This window comes from Equus przewalskii, chromosome 2 (genome assembly GCF_037783145.1).
Source record: "Equus przewalskii isolate Varuska chromosome 2, EquPr2, whole genome shotgun sequence".
NCBI lineage: Eukaryota > Metazoa > Chordata > Mammalia > Perissodactyla > Equidae > Equus > Equus przewalskii.
The window spans coordinates 47,777,804-47,801,732 of record NC_091832.1 but is presented as its reverse complement, the minus strand read 5'-3'; the positions used below and the strand labels follow the sequence as shown (position 1 = coordinate 47,801,732).

General features: G+C 55.7%; 1 protein-coding gene across 5 annotated transcripts in view; it reads left to right on the top strand.

Annotated features, from left to right (window-relative positions):
* The window catches only part of PRKCZ (protein kinase C zeta), a 112,034-nt gene that overhangs the window by 628 nt on the left and 87,477 nt on the right, over window positions 1-23,929 (top strand). Inside the window, exons 2-4 of one of the 5 annotated variants that reach the window (XM_070611119.1) lie at window positions 3,638-3,759; window positions 5,053-5,142; window positions 6,563-6,613. In XM_070611119.1, the coding sequence (XP_070467220.1) occupies window positions 3,638-3,759; window positions 5,053-5,142; window positions 6,563-6,613 (263 nt within the window). The other 4 variants (XM_070611122.1, XM_070611120.1, XM_070611121.1 and 1 more) reach the window with 4 other exon arrangements.

Genomic DNA, 23,929 nt, shown 5'->3' with positions numbered 1-23,929 from the left:
CGAGAGGCGGCTCCGGGCGAGGCGGGCGCTGCGGGCACCCTGGAACGTCACCCGCGGGAAACCTCATGGGCAGGACGGGGTGGGCCTGGCCCCCGGCGCCCGAGGCTCGGGGTCGACGGGCCCTGCCCGGAGCGCACTGGGCACAGGAGGCCACGCGGGTCTCTGCCCGCCCCGGCGAGGTTTTCCTGGGCTCAGACTTGCCCGGAGGTCGCCGCGGCGCGGGAGGCGGGCGTCGTCGAGCGTTCCGCAGCTCTGGGCAAAATGTTGACATTTTCCCTGGAAAGTTGGCCGGGACGTTAAGGCCACAAACTTGTAAGGACTAAAGTTTTTATCAAATTGTGGAAACTGCTGGCAGACTTTAAAAAGTCGGAGTTTCTAAATTTTCCCCAATTTACCCAGCCTGAGATCTCAGTTTAAGAAAAGTTCACTGAACCAGGTGAAGGCCGGGTGCGGTGAGCCGCCGGGGTTGCGCGAATGGAGGGCGCCTGGAAAGGCTCCGGCGCGGTTCCGTCGGGGGCCGGACCTTTCCGATTCGGCCCTGCGGCCGCACACGGCGCCCTGAACTCGACCTGTCTCGCTGTGAAATGGGCGAGCGGGCGCCTCCCAGGGTCCATGTCCGGGTGCGTCTGGCTCGGCCCAGGGAACGCCCGACGCTTGGCCGCCGCCGGACCGCCCTGGTGAGGGTTTAGGGGGCTGCGCCCAGGGCCCGGGGTCCCGCCGCCGCGCCTTGCGCAGTAGACGGCGCTGAGGGAGAGCTGGGCACATATGCTGATGCTTCTTTCCACGGGGTTGGTCCCCGGGAGCCCCGAGGTCGGACCTGGCTGCTCCGAGGCCGCCGCTGGCCAGCTGGCTGGAGGGGAGCGCAACGCCGGCCCTGCGGGTGAGCTGGGCGTCCCGGCTCTGGCGGCGTTCCCGGCGCTCTAGCTGGGGGCGCAGCGCCCGCGCGTCCTCGACCTGAGGAGGGAGGGGCTTCGGGTTTTGACCTCCGGAGCGCACCCGTCTGGAGTCTCAGGTCGGGTCTCCTGCCCCCTCTGCCGTCCTCAGCCGGGTCTCCTGGGTGCACGCTGGGGAAGGGGCTACTGGTGGCGGAGCCGGAGGGAAGGGGCGCTGAGGGACAGGTCGGCCAACCCCGCTGAAGAGATGGGGAGTCCGGTCTTCTGGCCTGAAGGGTGAGCTGCTGCTAAAACTGGTGAGATGTCAGCTCGGTCTTGGCTCTGGGACTGGCACAAGGGCCAGAGCATCTTGTGTGCAACACCTGTCAATATATAAGAGACGCGGTCCTCTCCCGCTGGGAACCTGGAACTGAGCAGCAAGCCACTCTGTAAAAATCAGAGCAGATCCTTAATGAGAGGAGGTCCACACCCCAGCGCAGGGAGGGTGGGGACTCGACCCCCAGCCTTCCCCCAGGGCAGTTTAAGCAGCCGGTCTCCAGGCACTGAGCCAGGGAGTGGAAGTGACTGAGGGGTCACAGGCAAGTTCAGCGCAGCCCCTGGGAGCTCTGGGCTGAGCCGGCCCACCCATCCCGCCCTCCCTGCTTTGGCCCCTGGAGAGTGCTCTGGTTACCACGGGGTAGTGTGACCTGTTGAGTAGGCTTTCCCGGGGAGTGAGGCCACACCCCTACGATCTTTCCTCTTCCTTCCATTCCCACCTTGTCCCCCACCCCTCTTCCCCTCCTTCCTCTCCTCCTCCCCTCTTCCCCTCCTTCCTCCCCCCTCCCCTCTTCCCCTCCTTCCTCTCCTCCTCCCCTCTTCCCCTCTTCCCCTCTTCCCCTCCTTCCTCCCCCCTCCCCTCTTCCCCTCCTTCCTCTCCTCCTCCCCTCTTCCCCTCTTCCTCTCTTCCCCTCCTTCCTCCCCCCACCCCTCTTCCCCTCTTCCTCTCCTCCTCCCCTCTTCCCCTCCTTCCTCTCCTCCTCCCCTCTTCCCCTCTTCCTCTCTTCCCCTCCTTCCACTCCCCCTCCCCTCTTCCCCTCTTCCCCTCCTTCCTCTCCCTGCTTCATCTTCCTCCCCTTCTCATTTTCCCCCTCTCCTCCCACACCCCTCCTCCTTTCAGCCCTGGGCTGGACGGAAGTTTCCTTCCCTTTTCCAGCTTCTCACTCCCTTTGGTGCCTACTTTCCTGACGTCTGCCCGCACCAGGGCCCCTCCCATGGGGTTAGGAACCCTGCTGTCTGAGTTGGGAGACTTAGAGCGCAGCAGTGATACTGGGCCTGGAAGGCGCCCACCAAGACCAGGGCTCACTTGTCCAAACCCCGTGGGTCCAGGTGAAATTCTGTCGCTGCTGCCATGGAAGGGAGGTTATTTTGGGGCAGCAGGGCCAGGAGCTGAGGGGCAGACACAGTGGAAACTATTCTTAAAAATGGAGGGACTTTCAGCCACCCCACCGCCGTAGCTTCACCCTTGCCTGTCCCCCGAGGCCCTCGGAAGGCTTGAGACCAGGGTCTGCCTCCCCCAGCTGGGCCATGGGAGACCCTGCTCTGCTCGCTTTTCTAAGATCACAGAGACAACTGTGCTGGACCTTCCCTCTCTCCAGCTCAGGCTTGTGTTCCAGGACTTCTCTTACCGAGGACCTGCTGTGTGCAAAGCCCAGGGCTGGGTGCTGTGGCTTGGGGACTCCCAGGAGTCCAGAGAGGGCTTTCCACCAGGCTGCTGGGTGCAGACTCCTGGTGGCCCTTGTCCAGGGCTCCGTCTGAGAGTGCTGGCTGGCAGCCTCAGGAGCCCGTGTTTGCTCAGAGCCGCTGCTTGATTCAGGAGTGGGCTGACGTTAGGGGTGGTGGTCAGGGTCCGGCCGTGGAGGTGGGATGGCCCCTTCCTACGTGTGCCGAAGTCGTGCTGCGGAGGGCAAGGGCCGGATCGCTCTGTTGGGGCCATCCTTGCCGTCCCTTCTGTCTGTTGGGGGGACAGGGCCACGTCTTGTTTCAGTGAGTAGGGGGAGCCGTGCACAGGAGGGGAATAGTGCCCCGCCCCTCACTCTCCTTGTCGGGTCTCATGGGCTTCCCCTGTGCTAACTTGCCTCACTCCTGAAGGCCCAGCCCTCAAAGGGTGACCATCCAGATTCAACATTCCAGTTTTGGATGAAAAGATAAAAGACAGTAACATTCTGTGAGGTGCTTTCAAAAAGGTGTGCGTGGAATTGTGTCACAGCTACACTGAAGGCAGTGGGATGGTCCCCCGGGTCTGGAAGAGGAGCCTTGGGTTCACAAGTTATTCATTCTGCTCCTCCCTCAGCCCCGCTTCCACCTGCTCCCGTAGTTGGCCCTATCAAGGCTGGGGGAACAGGTTAGTGAAGCCGCCGGGCTAGACTGGACAGACTTGTGTCCCACCCCCCCCCACCCCTCCTGGGTGACCTTCTGGGCAGAATCTGAACCTGGTGCCTGAGCAGGTGCTTGCCCTCACCTCGTTCTTTCCCCCTCGTTCAGGTGCCTCCAGGCACCTGGGTCTTTCCTTTCTGTGCAAGGGCATTCGTGGTGGTATTTGTAAGAAACTGTGGTCAATGGTTCTGTTGGGGGGTGGGCTGTAATATTTTCTTTGGGGAAAATTTCATTTCTTTTAATTAATCAGTAACTTGGCTAATCAGTGATCAGTATTTAATTTGATTTAAATGTGCTCCTTGGTGAAACGTGTCCACATCCTCTTTGCGCAGGGACATCCTGATCACCAGCTTGGACCCCGCGATGACCTTCGAGGAGCTCTGTGAGGAAGTGCGAGAGATGTGCAGTCTGCACCAGGGGCACCCCCTCACCCTCAAGTGGGTGGACAGTGAAGGTAGCCTGCGCTTGTGTGGATCAGATCGTAAATCCCTAAATCTTCTGTGCCTGTGAAGTTTGCTCGGCGCCTTCCTCGGGGAGATGTAAAACCATGAATTAAACTCGTTAACAGCCAACTTCCCCAGTGGGGACGTGGGAAATCCTTTCCTGGAAAGAGGTTGGCTGAGAGATTGTGAAGGGAAGCGGGCCATGGGAGCCGGGAGGTGAGATGCCCCTCGGGAGATGGACGGCCCACCGCATGGCACACTGGTCCTGGCAGCAAGAGGCTGTGGGGCTCTCCTGGTCGCACCTTGGGCGGGTACTTACCTCCTGCCCTGGCCTTCCTGGCTCACGCACTGGGCTTTGCTGGGTGACTGGGAAGAGCCAGCTCTGCATTTTCCCAGGGGAAGTGGGGAGGGTGCCTGCGCTGGGCCCATAGTGTCCATCTCTCCCACCTCCCTCCCTCCCTCCCTCTCCACTCCCTCCCTCCCTCCCTCTCTCTCTCTCTCTCTCTGTCTTTCTCTCTCTCTCTCCTTCCCTCTCTCCCTCCCTCCCTCCGTCACTCCTTCCCTCCCTCCCTCCCTCTCCCCCCTCTCTCATCTTCCCTCTCTCCCTCCCTCCCTCTCTTTTCCTCCCTCCCTCCCTCTCCCCCCTCTCTCATCTTCCCTCTCTCCCTTCCTCCCTCCGTCCCTCTCTTTTCCTCCCTCCCTCTCCCCCCCATCTCTCTTCCTCCCTCTTTCTTCTTCCTTTTCTCCCTCCTCTCTCTCTCCCTCCCTCCTTCTCTCTCATTGTCAGAAACATATTCAAGAAAGCTAAGGGGTTGTGAGACAGTCCAGGAGAGACCCCCTTGTTGCACGTGACTCTGACTGTCAGCCGAGGACGAGGACGCAGGGGTGCGAGGGAGACTCACGGCCGCCCCTTCCCGCTGGAATGTGCACATAGGGCTCTGGTTCCACGAGTTTCTCTGTTCCTGTCCAGCAATGGAGGGCAAGGAGCCTTTCCGTCCTTCTCTCCCTAAGAAGAATGTCCTTGATCTTGCCCCGGCCAGGAAAGTTAGTGCTGCTTAGCTCTCTGGTGGTCTTCTCCGGCTGTGGACGAACTTGTCCTTTCTGGGGATTGGCTGGTTCTGATGTGGGTCCTGAGTGGGGCGACCACTGGTCGGGCTGGCCATTCTGGGACCTCCCAACGCTGCTTTGGGTGGCTGGTCACGAGCAGATACTCTGCCCTCTCAAACTCGGGTCTGACGCGCTGAGTACCCTTTAGCTCAGGCCTGCAGTGGCCTCAGCCATGTCTCTCGCTCCACCTTGCCCAGGTGACCCCTGCACCGTGTCCTCCCAGATGGAGCTGGAGGAGGCCTTCCGCCTGGCCTGTCAGCGCAGGGACGAGGGGCTCATCATTCACGGTCAGTGGTGGCCGGCAGGCGGGGGTGGGGGGAGGCGGGGCCCTCCACGTCTGCCCCCTGCGGTCTAGGGAGGGGGTGCCCGGTGGGTGGAGGGGCTCCTTGGCTGTGGGCATCTTTGCCAGACCACCTGAGGGACTGAAAGCCACACGGAGGACCACGGTTTAAGATCTTAGGATGCCAGAGAATTTAAGGATGTTGAATGTGATGCAATTTGGGTTGGTTTTTTCTCTCTTACATCCTATCAACCCAGATGAAAATTGCTCTTCCTGGTAAAGTGTCATAAGGGTCTGCTCACTGGGCACAGCAGCCTGGGTTCTGGTTGTTGACCTGCTTCACCCTCCTTTCCTGGGGGCTGCCCTCTCTGGCCCATCAGAAGCCCGCTCACCTGCCTCCACCTCTTCTGGAGCTCAGCGGGTCAGGGCCACAGCGGGCGGGTGAGATGGACCACACCCTCCCTGTGGCTTCCCCAGGCTCCGCGTCTCCTCAGCTTGTTAAGCTCCGAGCTGGGTTAAAAGTTGAGTCTTGGGAAATCCTAATTGTTTTCATTTCAGTCGAATCTTTAAATTAGGGGTTTTCAGGCTGTGCTCTGTAGCACTCCCTGGTTCTGCAGGGTCTCTTGGGGCCCCAGAGAGCGTGGTTGCAGCAGCTGTGGCCGGCCGGTCACGTCTGCATCCATTGCTCGTGCAGCTTAGACTCTTTGCCAGGCGTGTGGGCAGCTGAGCCAAGAGCCTGGGACGACGCTCGAAACTACCCACAGCTTCTCTCGGATTGGCTTGCCCCCTAACACTGGGCTAGTTGGTTACAATATCCAATTTTTGTAGCTCTTTATGTGAATGAGGTTTTAAATTTAGAGCCTAGCCCAGTCCACTTTATTTGTTGTGGTGGTCGGCACGTTCATGTTCCCTCTCAACGTCGAGGGCTGTGGTGCTTTAAAAATTCACTTTGTTTTCTAGATTAAGAAAAAGGTTGTTTTAGCTTAGTTTGAATACTTTTTAAGCTCCTATTATAATAATTTATTGTGGAAGCCCAGGGTATATTTTAAAATATTTAGTTTTGAACTCCATCTTGAGGATAAAGAAATGGAATCTAATGTGCTTTCAAAAGTCAATTTTCAAAGAGATGGCGGTTCTGTCCCACCTCCGTGTTAACCTATCGATAAAGATCAGGGGTCTCCTGGGGCAGCTCTGTTATCTTGACCCCCCCGTTGCCTTCTCAGTGCATTTTGAGTCTCATAAGGGGAGTTTGGTCTCCAAAGTTTCACCTTAACGAGCGTCTCCCCAGGGTGGCTTCTGGTCAGCAGTGTGGGCTTCGTGCAAAAGTACATCGGCCCGCCTCACTCGGAGCAGGACTTCTTGTGAGAGCTTCTGCGTTAAATGGCAGGCTGCAGGGGTACTGACGCTCTTTGTTTTTTTCTGTCCAGTTTTCCCGAGCATCCCCGAGCAGCCAGGCATGCCTTGTCCCGGAGAAGACAGTGAGTCCTTCAATTTTCCTGTGACTCGTATCGCGGGTGAGGGGTGAACTCTTGGTCCATTGTGCCAGGAGGTGAAGATGGGTGCTCCTCGCGGTCCGTGGGTTAGGAACCTTTATCGTCGTGAAGTCTAAAGGCAGAGTGAGCAGCTTCTGTGACCTCGTGGGGGTTTCCTGGAGTCCTTGCCTTCGCCCGAGGACTGTGTGTGAGTGTGCTGGCTAACTGCCAGCAGGGAGGACTCAGCGTGGCCAGTTTGTGCCATAAGGAAAAGTCCAAGAAATGCCCTGGTCTCCCCGGGAGGGGAGGGCCCAGGCTGGCACGGCTGGATGCTGCTCTCGTGCATCTCCTGCGGTTCGTGGCCACCCTCAGACCTGTCACTGCCCTCCCCAGTCCACACTGGCCCCAGAGGTGAGGAGGGTCGTCTTCATTTCCACAGTGGGCCTGTTGTTAGGAGATGAAGGCCCAGGCACATGGGTCCAGAGGAGAGCTTCTGACCCCATTCTGGAGGCTACTGGACCCCGAGCACGTTGGAGCAGCTTTGCCCCGTGCGTCCTTCAGGGCAGAGCATTTCCAGGGTACGTGGAAATTCCATACCGACCACCCAGACCCTGCTCAGCCCTGCTTCAGACCCTGTGATGCAGAAACCTGGCTGTAGGAGCCCCAGGCAGCCGGAGAGGAGCCCGTCAGGGGGCCTCAGAGGCTGGTGGCACAGGGACTTGAGGGTCCTTGTCCCCCAAGGGGCTGCCCCTGCTGGTGACCCTCCCGCTGGGGTGCCCACGTCCCGTGGAGAGGGCATGCACCCTGAAAGGGCAACATTTCATGTTGGACAGTTTACTTGTCTTTTTGGACACAAAAACATAAGAGAAGATGGACATTCCCGCTAGGGAGGTGAGCACTGCCCCCTCCCCTGCGCCCTAGGGGAGCGGCTCTTCGAGCGGGGTTTGTTTGTCACCTGGGTGGCTTTTGACGATGGTCACAGGCTGTCGTTTATCTGCCCTGAGATGTTGCCAGCAGCCAGTGCTGTGGCAGGGCGCAGAGGCCAGCGTTCCTGCATCTCAGCTCCGCCCTCAGCGCAGTGGGGCCCTGGCAGAGCCGCCCCGCGGTCTCAGGTTCTTTGTCCACGACCTCTGCGCCTCCTTGCTTTTCCCTGGGTGGACGCTGACCCTGGCTTGCGCTCTGGCTCGGCCTCGTGTAGGGAGTGGTGGTGGGTCCTTGCTCAGCCTCCACGCACAGGAGTGGGGGCGGGGGTCTCTGCCACAGGTTGAAGTGGGGGTGACATACGGGTGGTGGCGCGTCACCGTGGGAGAATTCGGAGAATGTGTGAGCTTTGTGAAGTACCGTCTCGGGCACGTGAGCGGGTCCTTGAGAGGCTCACCAGGGCCGGCTTCGAGGCTGCGGGGACCACTCAGCGTTGTTGGAGAGCATTCCACCAGCGCCTGAGGCGGCTGGGTCCCAGGGGCGCCAAGGGTGGTGACAGGGCCGTGTCCCTCCCCTGCTCACGGATGCCTGCCCCATGCGCTGACGTCCGCTTTGGGGGGACGGCGGTCACCTCGCTGGTCAGGAGTGTGGGCAGGATGCTGCCTCCCAGGCCCGGGGGCTCTTCAAGCATTGGCGTCTCTCCAGTAGTTTACTCTTGGCTCGATTTTAACACCAATCTTGGACGGTTAGGACAACTCTGTTCTGGTCACCCGATGGCCGCGGTGGACAGGGTGTGCCGTGTGATTCTGGCGCCTGTGTGGACGTTTGTGCTCACCATCTCCTGGCCTCAGACAGCCCTGCCCACCGCGGAGAGCAAGGAGGAAGGCTCAGACCAGAGGGTGTGCACGGCACCTCGAGACGAGGCAGGACCACAGGGGGCTGGATGGGCTGGCACACCACAGCCAGATGTGGACGGGCAGCGGGAATACGGCTGCGTGGTGGCCCCTGCGCACGTGCAGCTGGAAGGGCCATGTGGCACCAGCCGGGCCTGTGCTCGCATTTAGCAAAACACCTTCCTACGCGTTCTGTTCAGTCGTCGATAGGAGGTTAATCAGTTTTACAGGCGTTTTAAAAATTGTGTAATGTACACATACCATAGAATTTACTGTTTTAACCACTTTAAAGTGAGCAATTCAGTGGCATTTTGTGCATTCACATTATTGTGCAACCACCACCTCTACCTACTTCTAAAGTGTGTTTAGAAAGAAAACCTGGCCACCACCTCTCTTCGCCCTGTCTCTGTGGATTTACCTGTTTTGGACATTTCATATACGGTAAATGGACTCATATGCTATGTGGTCTTTTGTAACCAGCTTCTTTCACTTAGGGTGATGTTTTGAAAGTTCATCCATGTTGTAGCACATGACAGGATTTCCTTTTTCTTCTTTTTCTTGGTGAGGAAGATTGGCCCTGAGCTGACATCTCTTGCAAATCTTCCTCTTTTTTTTTTTCCTTCTCCCCAAAGCCCCAGTACATAGTTGTATATCCTAGTTGCAGGTCATTCTAATTCCTCTATGTGGGATGCTGCCTCAGCATGGCTTGATGAGCGGTGCATAGGCTCCTGCCCAGGATCTGAACCAGCAAACCCCGGGCCGCCAAGGCAGTGTGTGTGAACTTAACCACTCGGCCACGGGGCTGACCCCAGGATTTCCTTTTTTAAGGCTGAATAATATTCCGTTATATGGACGGACCGCGTTTGTTTATCCGTGTATCTGTTGATGGACCTTTGGGTTACTTCCCTGTTGTAGCTACAGTCATGCTTCGCTTAACGAGGATGCATTCTGAGAAATGTGTCGTTAGGTGATGTCATCGATGTGTGAACATGATAGAATGCACTTACACAAACCTAGATGGTATAACCTACTACTCACCTAGGCTGTGTGATACTAATCTTATGGGACCACCGTTGCATATGTGGTCTGTTGTTGACCAAAACATCGTTGTGAGGTGCATGACTGGATTGTGACTAATGCTGCTATGAGCATGGATGTACAAGTATCTGTCTGAGACCCTGCTTTCACTTCTTTTCGGTATATAGCCAGAAGTGGAATTGCTGGGACATATGGTAATTCTATTTTTAATTTTTTGGGTAATCTCTATAATGTCTACCACAACGCCTGCACCATTTTATATTCCCACCAACCGTGCCCCAGGGTTCCAGTTTCTACACATCCTTGCCAACACCTGTTGTTTTCTGTTTTTTTGGTGATAGCCATTGTAATGGGTGTGAGGTGATATCTCATTGTAGTTTTGATTTGCGTTTCCCTAATGGTTAGTGATATTGAGCGTCTTTTCACATACTTATTGGCCATTCTTATATCTTCTTTGGAGAAATGTCTGTTCAAGTGCTTTGCACATTTTGAATCTGGTTGTTTGTTTTTCTGTCGTACAGTTTTAGGACTTCTCTATATATCCTTATCAGATTTTTGATTTGCAAATATTTTCTCCCATTCTGTGAGTTTTTTTCTTACTTTGTTGATAGTATCTTTTGATGCATAAAATTTTTCAATTTTCATAAAGTCCAATTTATCTATGTTTTTCTTTCGTCGCCGGTCCCTTTGGTCCCATCCGTGAAATCATTGCCAAGTCCAGCATCAAGAAGCTTTTGTTCAATGTTTTCTCCTAAGGGTTTTATTGCTTTAGGTCTTAGATTTAGGTCCTCGATGGATTTTGAGTTTGTTTTTGTATGTGGTGTAAGATAAGGGTCCAACTTCATTCTGTTGCACATGACTGTCCAGTTTTCCCAGCATCATTTGTTGAAAAGACTGGCCTTTCCCCATCGAGTGGTCTTGGCACCCTTGTCAAAAACCATTTAGCCACATATGTGAGGGTTTATTTCTGGGCTCTCTGTTCTATTCCATTCGTTTGTGTGTCTGTCGTCACGCCAATACCACACCGATTTCATCACTGCAGCGTTGTAGTAGGCTTTGAAATCAGGAAGTACGAGTCCTCTAGCTTTGTTCTTCTTTTTCAAGATTGTTTTGGTTCTTTGAGGTCCTTTGAGATCCCATGTGAATTTTGGGGTGTGTTTTTCTGTTTCTGAAGAAGGCATCGTTGGGATCTTGTTAGGGATTGCATTGACTGTAGAGAGCTTTGGGTAATATTGACAGCTTAACGATGTTAAGTCTTCTAATCCATGGACATGGGATGTCTTTCCACTTATTTGTCTTCTTTAAGTTCTTTCAACACTGTTTTATGGTTTTCAGTGTACAAGTCTTTCACCTCCTTGTTAGGTTTATTCTTAAGTATTTTATTCTTGATGCTATTAGAAGTGGAACTGTTCTTAATTTCCTTTTTGGCTTGTTCATTGCTAGTGTATAGAAATGCAGCTGATTTTTGTGTGTTGACTTTTTATTCTGCTATTTTGCTGAATTTGTGTATTAGTTCTAACGACTTTTTTGTGGAATTGTTACAGTTGTCTGTATCATCTGTGAACAGAGATAATTTTACTTTCCCTCTCCCATTTATATGTCTTTTATTTCTTTTTCTTGCCTAATTGCTCTGGCTAGAACTTCCAGTTCTGTGTTGAATAGAAGTGGTGACAGTGGGCATCCTTGTCTTGTTCCTGATCTTGGAGGAAAAGCTTTCATTCTTTCACCAGAGAGGTGATGTGTGCTGTGGGTTTTCATATATGGCTTTTATTGTGTTGAGGTAGTTTCCTTGTATGGTGTAATAAATATGTGTGGTCTTTGTTCCTGTTTCCTGGCACAGAGCTCCTCAAATGCTTGGAATTTCCTGAGTGATGGAAGTGTCTTTTGTCATTCACTAGGAGTCCCTTTTGAGCACATTTAAGTTTTAGCTAATAAGGTCACTTCCGGTGGAGCTCCTAGATAGCCTCAGGATGCAGGTGGTCACCAGAAAGGCCAAGTGATTGGAGTGTTGAAACTTTCAGTCCCGCCCCTCTGACCTCAGGGGAGGGGCAGGGGCCTGGAGGCAGCATCAGTCTCCAGTGGCCAGTGATTTAACCAATCGTGCCCACGTAATGGAGCCTCCATAACAACCCAAGAGGTCAGGGTTAGGGGAGCTTCTGGAGTGGTGAACACATGGAGATTCCGGGAGAGTGGCGCACTAGGGAGGAGCTGGACGCTCCATGACCTGTCCCCATGCCTTGCCCTGTGGGTCTCTTCCATCTGGCTCTTCCTGAGTTAATCTAGTCAGTGGAATGTCTCTCCGAGGTCTGTGAGCAGCTCTAGCAAATTAATCCACACCCTGAGGGGAGTGTGGTGGGAACCTCTGACCTGTAGCCGGTGGGTCAGTGGCACAGGTGACACCTGGACTGGCGATTGGCATCTGAAGATGGGGAGGGGGCATCTTGGAGGACTGAGCCCTTAACCTGTGGTGTACGACGCTATCTCCAGGCAGACAGTGTCAGAATTGAGTTAATCGCTGGGTAGTGTGGGGGAAAGACACACGAGGTAACTTCTGTTCCTAGTTTGTTGAGGTTTTTATCATGAAAGCATGTTCAGGTTTATCAAATGCCTTTTCTCCATCAATTGAAATCATCATGTGGTTTTTTCCTTTGTTCTGTTAATGTGATGTATTACGTTGATTGATTGTTCATATGTCGAGCCGTCCTTTCATTCGTGGAATAAATTCCACTTGTGTATAATGCTTTTAAAGTGCTGCTGAATTTGGTTTGCTAGTATTTTGCATCCATATTCTTGGGGAATATTGGTCTGTAGTTTTCTTTTCTTGAGGTGTCTCTGTCTGGCTTTGGTATCAGGGTAATGTTGCCTTCCTATAATGAGTTAGGGAGAGTTCCATCGTCTTCATTTTTTGGAAAAGTTTGAGAATGATTGGTTTTATTTCTTCTTTAAATGTTTGGTGGAATTCACCAGCGACACCATCAGGTCCAGAGATTTTGTTTGTTGGAGATTTTTCATTCCTGATTCCATCTCCTTCCTGGCTATAGGTCTGGTCGGATTGTCTGTTTCTTTGCGTTTGGTCTTGGTAGGTTTTGTTTTTCTAGGAATTTGTCCATTTCGTCTAGGTTATTTAGTTTGCTGGTGTACAATTGTTCATATTATGCTCTTGTAGCCCTTTTTATTTCTGTAGAATTGATCGAGATGCCCCCACTTTCATATCTGATTTTGGTAATTTGAGTCTTTCTTTTTTTTCTTAGTCCATCCAGCTAAAAGTTTGTCAACTTTACTGATCTTCTCAAAGAACTAATTTTTGTTTTCATTGATTTTCTCTATTTTTTTTTCCTATTTTGTTTATCTCTGCTTTAAGCTTTAGTATTTCCTTCCTTCTGCTGCCTTTGGGTTTGGTTTGTTCTTTTTCTAGTTCCTTAAGCTGTAAACTCTGGTTGTTGACTTGAGATCTGTCTTGTTTTTTAATGTCCGCATTTATAGCTATAAGTTTCCCCATGAGCACAGCTTTTTCTGCATCCCATAAATTTTGGTATGTTGTGCTTTTGTTTTCCTTTGTCTCTAAGTATTTTGTTATTTCTGTTGTGATTTATTCTTTGATCCATTGGTTGGTTAAGAGAATGTTGTTCAATTTCTACACATTTGTGAATTTTCCAGTTTTCCTTCTGTTATTGATTTCTAACTTCATCCTACTGTGTCAGAGAAGATATTTTGCATCATATCTGTCTTTTGAAATATATTGAGACTTAATCTGTGGTCTAACATATGCTCTACCCTGGAGAATGTCCCATGTGCACTTGAGAAGAATGCGTGTGTTACTGTTGGGTGGCGTGTTCTGTGCGTGTGTCAGATCTGGTTGGCTTATTGTGTTGTTCAAGTTCTCTGTTTCCTTACTGACCTTCTGTCTGGTGGTTTCTCCATTCCTTTCTATGGCTGAATAATATTCCGTTGTATGGATTTACCACAGTGTGTTTATCCATTTGTCCACTGGTGGACATTTGGGCTGGTTCTGCTTTTGGCCTTTGTGACTAGTGCTGCTGTGAACATTCAGGTACAGGTTATAGGTCCTTAAAATACTGAATTGGTAGCTCTGTTTTGGCTACAACATGAAGGGTTATTCCAGCCTGTGTATATTGACGTGTCATCAGAATAAACTGTCAGCAGGGCCCTGTGAGCTTCCTCTCTTAAAGGGGTCTGACTTCAGTTCAGTCTGGGTCCCGTGTGAGCAGACCTCAGTTGGCCCCATGTTGCCTGTCAGGTGCAAGTGATGGAGGTGACTGTGTCACTGAGGTTCAACAGGGGACCATGCTCCCCGCTGTCAGCAACAAGGGCCTGATGGGAGCCAAGAGGGGGAGGGTTCCTCCCACCAAGTGGAAGCAAATTTCCAGGGCATTCCGGGGCTGGGCAGGGAGGAGGGTGTGAGGCTGAGTGTCTGGCATGATAAGGAATCGAGAACCCTGGTGGTTCGGTGGGCCAGGGTGCCACGGGGAAAGGCAGGCTGGCTGGCCACGTCCCTGGGCAGGGTGGGCTCCGCGGTGTACTGAATCCGCGGTGGCTGTGGGAGGTTTGTCGAAGCGGAGGAAGAACGCGGCAGGCGGGTGTCTGGGCAAGGTCCACCTGCTGGCTCCGGGCAGGGTGTGCCGGGCAGCCCGGGGCCGGGAGGAGGGCAGGCGGCAGCACAGAGGGGCTTTGTGACGGGGCGCTGACCTCATGGGTCCCCGCCGGCGGTGAGCGCCTTGGTCTTACTGCCACTTGTGTTTCTGCCTCTGTGCATTGTCCATTCATGGCTGCGCCCATTCTCACGCTGGACCGGTTCTTCGTTCAGCACCAGCGCGCTATGCAGCTATTTTCCCCCAGGCTCTTCCTCTGTCACGGGCCTTGTCGTGCCTCTGGTCACATGGAAATGTTAATATTTGATTTTTGTCCATTCAAATCAGTTAATATTTTCCTTTCTGGCTACCCTAAATGGTAGGAGTATTTCATTTCTTGAATTTTGTTGTTTGATCCATCTGGAATGTACATCTGTGTCCAGGATGGTGTTGGCCTGAGTGTCTGGCTGGACATGTCTCCTGTCTTGGTCTTGAGTGCTTGAGTGGCCAAAGCTTTTGGGTCCAAGATGCAGCAAACCCGGGTCTCTGTGCTGTGTCCCTCAGGCCGGGGACTTACAGGTGGGCCACTTTACCTGTAAGATGCAGCAAAAGCCTCACTTGGGGGTGGCAGGGATGTCAATAATGCACGGCACACAGGTCTGTGCCACAGCTCCTGGAAAGCAGATAATTATGTGACAAACAGCATCTCAGTCCCTTTAATTCAGGTGCCACCTGGTGAGGGGGTGAGGCCAGTCCCCTGCCAGCCCCCACATGGTCACTCTAGTGAGAGTAACGGGCCCACCTGGGCGCTGTGGGAGGATCCCTTTCAGCAACCCTCTCCTCTCCTTCCCTGTCACCGTCCCGGACCCCAGACAGGAGGCTGTGGAAGGCGCAGGGCCAGCGGGTGGCTGAGCCCCTTCTGGGCTAGGGGCATTGAGCGTGCCCCACAGGACGGCCTGTTCTGGGGCTCTGTTGGGGCCACCTTGTCCTCGCAGCCCCCTGAGCCAGATGAGGCGGAGGCCTGGGGACGAGCAGGGAGGACTTGGCAGTAGGCGGGAGTCTGCAGCCCCTCCAGACGCCTCGGTGTGTGTGTTGATGGGTGTGTCAGTTTCCTGGGGCTCCCGCCATGAAGTGCCACGAGCTCAAAACAACACTGACCCCTCCGTCCGGAGGCCCGAAGTCCAAGATGGAGACGGAGGGTCGGTGCCCTGGAAGGCTCTGACGGAGGGTGCGCAATGGCCCTCCTTCGGCTTCCGTGGTGCACGGCCATCCCTGGCTTGTAGACACTTCGTCCCAGTCTCTGCCTCCATCGTCATGTGGCAACTTCCCTCTGCATCTGTGTGCCTCTCCTCTTCTTGTAAGGATGCCCATCTTTGGATTTAGGGCCACTCAGGTAATCCAAGACGATCTCCAGATCCGTAACATCTCTAAAGCCCCTTTTCCAAATAAGGTCACATCTGCAGGTTCTGGGGTTTAGGGCGAGGATGTCTCTGGGGCCACCATTGAACCCACTGCACCTGGCTATGTTCGGGTCCGACTGCCTGGTCTCTTTGTGGGAGAGGTGGGGGTGGTCCTGGGGTGGGGTCTGTCCCTAGGAGATGCTCTCTGGGCAGGGTCTCTACAGGCCCTCGTGTGACACTTTGTGGTGGAGGCTGTGCGGGATTATTGGGAGCCTGGCGCCCTCAGAGCCGTGTCTGGGGCGAGATCCCCTGAGGAGCTCTGAGGGGAGGTGCCCTGGATCGGACAGGGTGTGGATTCATCCCAGGCCCCACAAGAGGTTTGGGGGCAGGGGGCGAGGCGGCCTGTGGGCTGTAGTTTGTGCTGTGGCCGGTGCTGGTGTCAGGGGCACCCCCTTGGCCAGCCCCTCGTGGGACAGGTTGCAGGTCTGGGTGGCACTTCTGTCACCCTCCTGCAGTGAGCTAACCGTAGCTGAGCCCTTCGCCCTGCCTGTGGACCCCCTAGGTCAGGCACCTTCTCCCAAGGATGCTGGGGTCCTGCTGCCCAATTCCTGCCGTCCACTGCCCTGTGAGTCCCCTCTGATGGCCACTTGTCCTTTACGTCCAGCCACATACCCGCCCATGTGACCAGACCTCCATTGGCCATGCTGGGAAGAGCCATTCCTGCTGGCCCCCTCCTCCGCCGGGGCCCTTCCCAGAGACCTGACTTTGGCCTCAGCGCTCAGCCTTGGGGGCCATGGGCTGGGAGGTGACTGACAGCTGGAGCAAGCCCCCTGCAGGGCTGCCTGGGAGGGGTGGGGTGGCCACCTGCGTGTGAGTGGGTGGAAGTCAGGCAGGTATCCAGGCTGCGGTCACGGCTCTGCCCCCAGAACAGCATCTTCATCATCCTTAAGCAAATGATGGACCCATTTGGTGACTGCCTTTTACCTATAGAAAGGGAATAATAGGATTATAAATAAAATAGTGTTTGTGAAAATGCTGAGGACCAGATTTCCTGCAGAGCAACCTGTTATCTAATGTCTTCAAGGACAGTTGGTGGCACTTACAGGGCGGAAGACATTTCTGTCACTCGGGGTGGCCCCTGCTGGTGGGTGGTGGACGGCCCCCAACCCCTGGCCATGAGAGCAGGACTATGACACCCGGCCCCTCTGTGTTGGCCCCTAGAGGGCTTCCTGGAGGAGGAGGAGGAGTCTTGCTGGATGGCAGGACTGGTCACGTGGAATTGGATGAGGTGTTTCTGCTGTTCCAGCCCACGTGCTCTTCAGGGACCCTTGGGGGATGGCCACGGGCCTGGGCAGGGGAACTCAATGAGACAGAGTGGCCCCACCAGCTGACTCTCGCCCTGGGTCAGGCCCCATCGGCCTCCCTGTGGCCTGTGGTGGAGACTTGGGGTGCCCGCCTGGGAAAGGGGTGCTGGAGGAGGGCTGTAGTGTTGGCACCAGGATTGAGCTGGGGGCAGAGCCAGGTCCATCCTGATGTCCGAACCCTCTCGGTCCTTAGCGTCTGCGGAGAAAATGCAAACCTGGGGATCCTAGAGGCAGTGGACCTGCCTTAAAAGACGGCGGTGTCCCTTGAGGTCGCTGGGCTGGTGGGCTGTGGGACTGGCCCCCCACTCCAGCCTGCTACCTTGGGAGAGACATCCCATGCACACCCTGCATGCTGCCTTCTTGTCACCCTTGTCACCCAGGGTGGCCCTAGTGGTGGGTTCTCGGGCCGAGCCCCACACCCAGGCAGGACCCTCTGGGGTCGGGGGTAGATTGCACCGGGATCAAGACCCAAGAAATGGGACCCTCTCCAGCCTTACCCGCAGGTCTGATGGGGCCTGGGGTTGGCCGGGAGGATGGCTTGACCACTGCCCTTGTCTGAAGCTGCGTCCCCTGTGCAGCCCTGTGGGCTGGGACAGGCTTCCTTGCCTGTCAGGAGCCCTGGGCTTTTGGGGCTTTTGAAGCCCCCTTCCTACCAGTCATTGCTGGTGGAGGGGCAACAGGCCGTCTGCTCTCATCCCTGAAGCCAGGCCCCAGACCGTTTCCACCCCATCTCTGGGGAAAGAACGTTTTCACAGCCTGAGAAGTTACAGGCAGGTGCCTGGACTCATGGTGACCAGACGCGTGCCAGCCTGGGGGGCGGGGAGGGCTGAGGGGCAGCTGGCCTCTCCTGGGTCCCTTGTCTAGAAGTCAGAGGAGCGGTGACCCTAAAGTGGGGGTTGGGGGGTTGGGTCAGGGCTGGAGGGGACAGCCATGGGTCACAGGGACCAAAGTAGGTGGGAGAGGAAGGGACACCCCTCTCAGGGGCTGTGGGGGCAGAAAGGGGCCCATGTGGGCCACAGCAGGAGGCCCAGCCCCCGCCCTATTGCCCCCCGGTGCCCGCCTCGCCCACGCCCCACCTGCTGGGCCTGGGGCTGCCTGTCCTCTGACTCTGAAGCTTTGTGTACTCCCTAGACACACTGGACGACAGCCCAGATGCAGAGCTGGGCAGGGAGGGGGCCTTAGCTGGGGCGCATCTCGGTGGGTGGGACCCACACAGGGAAGCCAGGTGTTGGCTCCATGCGGCTGTGGTGGCAACAGGGCACGTGTGTTCATAAGACCATAGGAGGTGGCGGGCTGAAGGTTCAAGTGGGTGCCGTCATGCTGCTGGGTCCAAACCTTGGCTCAGTGATAAGCCCGCTGTGGGACAGGTGGGTGCAGCTACCCGTGCCTCAGTTTCCCCCTCTGTAGTTGGGGATCTGTGGTAATAGTCACCTCGTGGGGGCCGTGTGTGCGCTGACAGGGTTTGGAAGGGCTCCTGGAACCTGCTAAGTGCACAGTAAGGCCAGCTCGCCCGCGCCCGCCCAGCTGGTGAATCAGGTGCCCCCAGTAGGTGTTCAAACGCAGTGCGGGGCACGCGGGATCTTGGTTGACTGACAGGTGGAGCAGGGAGTCTGGGCTTGGGAAGCCGAGGCCGTCAGGAGCATCCTCCGGGCGCGCTGGGCCGGTTACCACGGAATCCTTCCGAACATCTTGACACTCGTTATTTCCCGGTATTTATAGGTATGCCTGTTGTTTTATTAAAAATTCAGTTCATTCAGCTTTGTCTCAGATTATTTGCAACAAACCGGAAAAGCTAGTTTTCTACCTAAAATAGGCTTCCAATAAAATTAGCAATCTGCCAGTTCCGCCTGGGTTTTCTAGAATTCTGCAAACCTGGGTGTTTTGGAATGGATTGGAAAAGAGAAACTGGCTGAAGGACAGCGGTTGTGCTAAGAGCCAATCATACAGGAATTTTTACGTTGGACTTGGGGCAATTTGCATTCCCCGTTGAAGCCCAGTGTCGATGTGGTGGTTCAGTTATTTTGTGATTTTATGGTCTTACTCGGGGGTCTGCAAACTTTTCCTGTAAAGGCCCAGATAGTAAATATTTCGGGCTCTGTGGGCCATTTGGTCTCTTGCTCCGCTGCCATTGTGGTGTGCAGGTGGCCGCAGACGGGATGTAAACCAATGAGCTACGGCGATGAAACGTTGTTTATGGACACCGAAATTTACATTTGACGTGTTTTTCACATGTCTTGAAATACTACGATTTTGATTTTGCTCGGCTAATCAGAAACGTAAAGCGTCCTTAGCTTGTTGGCTGCGAGCACCAAACCATCCAGTCACCAATCTTCGTTTCCAGTAAAGGAGACTTGGGGGCCCTCTCCTCCAACGGCCCCTCTAAGTGTCATATTTACGAGTTTCACATTTTATGAAATGCTCTCACATGCCGTCAGCTGCCAGGTGGTGGAAGCTCCAAAGCGGCTTTAGGCCACACGGCAAGCTACTGAAGGAGCCGGAATTCAAACCCACGACTTCGGCCCAGAGTCTGCCGTGAACACGGATAAGCATAGATTTATGGCTGATGCCTGCTTATGGCCCATCAGAGTCAGGGGGGTGGGTGGAGCCAGGGGGCTCTCGCCTCTCTCAGACCTCTGCCCCCGTGGCACGTTGACTGGCGTATTGATCGCAGTAGGAGTGTTTGTTGGATGGTGGGGGTAGAAGCTTCCCGACCTTCCTGTGCCCCAGCATGAAGCCTGGCCGTGTGGGGTCAGTGTGCCCGGCAATTCCAGGTAAGTTGGCCGAGCTCCCTGGCTGGGGCTGAGCCATCCTTCCTGTGCTTTTTGGAACTGGAGGGAAATGGGGTGGGACACTCAGTCAGCTGATGAGGACGGGGTGCCTGGGTTTGGGGGGGCACAGGGTGGGAGCAGGAGGGTCAAACTGTCCGTTGGCAGCTCTGGGTCTGCTCTGGCTGCAGCCGGGCATCACACAGGTGGTGCGTGAAGTCCTGCATCAGATCAGCAGGGGCACCTCCTGCGTTTAGCTGGAGCATGTGCGATTCCAAGCCCCTGATTCTCGCCTCTCGTGTGTGGAGCCTTCCCTGTTTCTGCCCCTCCCGGTGCCCACTACCCCCTAGAGTAGCCACAGCATCACAGGCCACCTGACCTAGGGTTTGGCCAGCTTTTTTTTTTAAGGAAGATTAGCCCTGAACTAACATCTGTGCCAATCCTCCTCTATTTTGTTTGTGGGATGCCACCACAGCGTGCTTCGTGAGCGATGTGTAGGTCTGCACCAGGGATCCGAACCTCTGAACCCTGGGCCGCCAAAGCAGAGCATGCGAACTAAACGCTATGCCACTGGGCTGCCCCAAGTTTGGTTTGGCCAGCTTTTGGCCCATGGCTTCTCTCCTCCCCTCCTCTTCCGGCCACGGAACCAGGGCTTGGGCATCCTTGAGCTTTTGTGTTTGGCCCATTCTCGGCCTCCATGGACGCAGGTTGGAGGTCCCTTGAGCTCCGGCAGCTGCTGCATCTCTACATTCCACCCAGTGGGCCTGGCTCCCATGGCCGCTGCATTTGAAAGGCCACGAGGCTGAGCCACCCTTGTTTTGGCTGCTGCCCCGCGTCCTCCCAGGACCGCGTCCTCCCAGGACCGTCTGGATGCAGAGATGTTTGTCTTCACGTGACGTCAGCTCCCTGATATCCAGGCCGGGTTTTAGTCGGTGCCTCAGCTGCCGGCTCCAGCTTCCCAGGGGAGCCGGGTACCACCCGGGCCTGGAGACATGAGGAGGCAGGGATGTGAGAGGCGGGGGTCGGGCCGGCCAGCCGTCCTTTAAATATCTGCTCCTCGCGGCTGAGCCCACCCTGCCTATTGTCGGGGGTCCAGGGGAGCAGAGGGCAGCATCGGCGCATTAAAGGGGAGGAAAATGCCTCCTTTCACGCCCACTGCTCCATAGAGCAGAAAGAATTCTGTGCTGAGGAGGCAGGAGAAGAAAGCCCGGTGAGTAATGCGCATCGCTCCGTGCGGGTCTGTGCGAGGGGCTGGCGGTGGCCTGCAAGCCGGGTGCTCCAGCGGCCAGTGCTGTGCGGCCGTGTCTCGGGTCTCGTGTAGCGGCCTGGCCCCAGCCTCCGCGCTGCACAGATGTTCCCAGCACAGATGTGCCGTTGCCGCCGGCCGCCGGCAGAGATGCAGCTGCCACAGCTCCGAGCCGTGCCCTGGAAAGGGCAGTGACAGGCTCTCATTTCCGAGGGGTGACAGATTTTTAGAAAAACAAGCTGTAGAGGAACATGCCCGGCGAGCGATGCGGCTGACGCAGGGGGTGCAGGAAGGAAATGTATGCCCCAAGAACGGACGGTATGTGACCGAGGCCTGCGCGGGCGGTGGGCTCAGGGAAATAATCCCGTTTGCATCTGACCCCGTCCTCGGGGGCTGTGCGTGGGGAATCGTCCTCAGCGGGTGCCCTTGCGTGGGGAAGCTATGAGTCTGCCGTTGCCGGCACAAATGTGTGTGTGCGCGTTGCTTGCTTTTCATTCTGCATTGCTGCAAGTGGGGGATGGATGGGACCACAATGGGGACGTCTGGAGACCCGGGTCCTGAGGCCAGCGGCGGCCAGCACCTGTCTCCTGCGCTGAGCCCCGCAGAGCTGCCCCGTTTCTGCGAGCCTCTGCCAGTCTGGGCTTCGTTTTCACATTGACGCCAGCGTCATGTCGGAGTCCGGGTGGCACAGCCAGGGTTGACGTGCCAGCCGCTCCATCCGGCTCCTCAGATGTTGGTGATGAGCGTGGCCCTGCGCGGCACCCGGTTTTCTGCTCTGAGATGGTTGGAGGTAGACTCGAATGCTCCCGGGGCTGCATGGCGTTGGCGGGGATGTGGGAATATGGGTGCTTTTCTGACGTCCATTTTGCAAGGTGTTTTTGTAAAAAACAGAAACAACAGTAGACAGCCCCCCCACAGGCTGGCGGGAGCTGGGCGGCTGGTTCCCCCTCGGGTGGACGGTGCTGGGGTGGCGGGGAGGCCCTTCCGTGCAGAGCGCGTCCCTCCCCCCAGAGCAGAAGGAACCGTTGCATACGGGCCGCTCCGTGCAGCCAGCCCGGGTCACGGGGGTGACGTGCTTTTCTTAGATCTTGAATTATAAAATCGAGGATGTGCTGATGGGTGCGTGGGAAGGGAAGGGAGTGGGGTGTCGGCTCGCGCGTGTGCCTGCCCGTGAGCAGAAACCAGCTGTGTCATGCTTCTTCGGGGTGCCTGGGACATCTCGGCCTCTTTCTCTCGTGTGGTCACGCGCGGCTGGTGCATCTCTGATGTGAACCCTCAGAGCGCAGAATGCGGCCAGGGAGCTCTAGTCTGTGGGCCCCTGACCGCTCTGCCAGTGGCTTCCGGGCCTCCGGGCCTCAGCTGGATTTAGGCAGAGCCATGAACGGGAGCAGGTTGGAGGAGTGACCCCCCCCAAAAAACAACCTCCTTCTGTGTTGGTGCCGCCAGGCGGGGCTGTGGCTGTGTTTCACCTCCGTCCGTGTCCTGGTCAAGTCCACGTGGATTCACCACATTCCTGTCTTCGCTGCATCAGCCGCCGACCAGGCGCCTTCACAAAGTTCAGAGCTGCTGACAGTTACGTAAGGAGTTGTGTGCCGTCTGCCCAACTCCAGGTTCCAAACTAAGCTTCCAGACGTCACCTCCAGGGCTGCCCGCTCTGTCTCCGTTTTCCATCGGCCGACTGCGTTAATCACTCAGTCACACGGAGCAGCCGAGAGCCCCAGGCTGTGCAGACAGACGCTCCCGGTGGATGCCACCTTCCGCTGGCCGTTGACGTGGCGGGGACCCATCAGGGTTGTCTATGAGCCCAGCAGAGACTCCACGTTTCAGAAGCTCCCCGTCCCGTCCCCCGACCCCGTCTTGTTCCTTCTAACGCTGTTGGGACGAGGGCTGCGTCTCCCCCGCCGGGTATTTCTGATCACCCAGAACAGAGCAGAGCCCATGAGGTCTAACCTGCGGGGGCACGTCCTTCCTGAAGCTCCAGTCGGCGGGTGCCATGGGGTCCGGCTCCGCGCTCTCTGAGGATGCGCGGACATGGGTAGCACCTGCTTCCTTTACTGGCTTAGAGCTGTTGTGAGGACATACTGAGCGGGGGCCTCTCCTGGGGCAAGGGGGACGCCCCTGAATGGCCGCTGCCCAGTCCATGGAGGAGAAGCCTTTGTTCCAGGTGTGATGTCTCTTTAGTGTTTACATCCAAGGAACGGAGAGTTTCCTTTCTGTGCTTACCGTCCTTGCTCTTGGGGAAAGACGAAGTTTGGGGGCTGTGGGCCAGGCGGGGCTGGCCCCTTCTTGCTTAATTCCTGCTGCCACTGGCCCTTTGCATGTGCTGTTCCCTCTACTCTTGTAGGGTGAACAGCACTTAAGGCCACTACTCTCACAGCCACCACCCCATAAAGTTTGGGTGGGCGTCTCATGCTCCCAGGGGGTCCCCAGCCCCCACCCCAGGGTCCTGGCACAAAGCAGGCCCTCCATAAATGTTTGTGCCTTTTGGGAGAGGTAGGAAAAGTTTTGTCCAAAATAAGCCATCTGAGCCAACTGCTCATCCAACATTCAGAGTGTTCTTGGTAGTAAGTCATTATTCATACAGGAGACAGCAGCGCAAAGCCCCTGCCGGTGTGTTTGGATATGGCGGTTTATTTTTAGGATTATCCTAAATACGTAGAGTAGGGCACCTCATTTATGACTGGCTTCTCTTCCCTTCCCTGTCTCTGAGGCCTCCAGGCCGACCCAGCCCAGGCAGCCAATCCGCGAGCCAGTGGGTCTGCGGTTTCCCGAGCGAGGTTCAAAATCCGCAGAGGCGAGAGCGTCAGGCTGATGAGTAACAAGTGCTTTCTCGGCCGTTGTGTCGGTGGTGCTGTGACGGCGGTCTGACAGACGGGGCTGTTTCAGCTTCGTCTTGGGCCGTGATAAGTTACTGGGTGAACGAGAGACTGCACAGCGGTGCCGGTGGCTGCGGAGGCCCTGACTTTCTATTTTGTGTAATTTGGTGGCGTGAATCTGTCTGGTCTTTCTGAAGTTTGCTTTTTAATGTCTCTTCTGTGGGAAGTTTTAAAAGATTCGATTTGCCACGAGATGGAGTGGCCGCATGTGCACGTGGGGAACGGCCCAG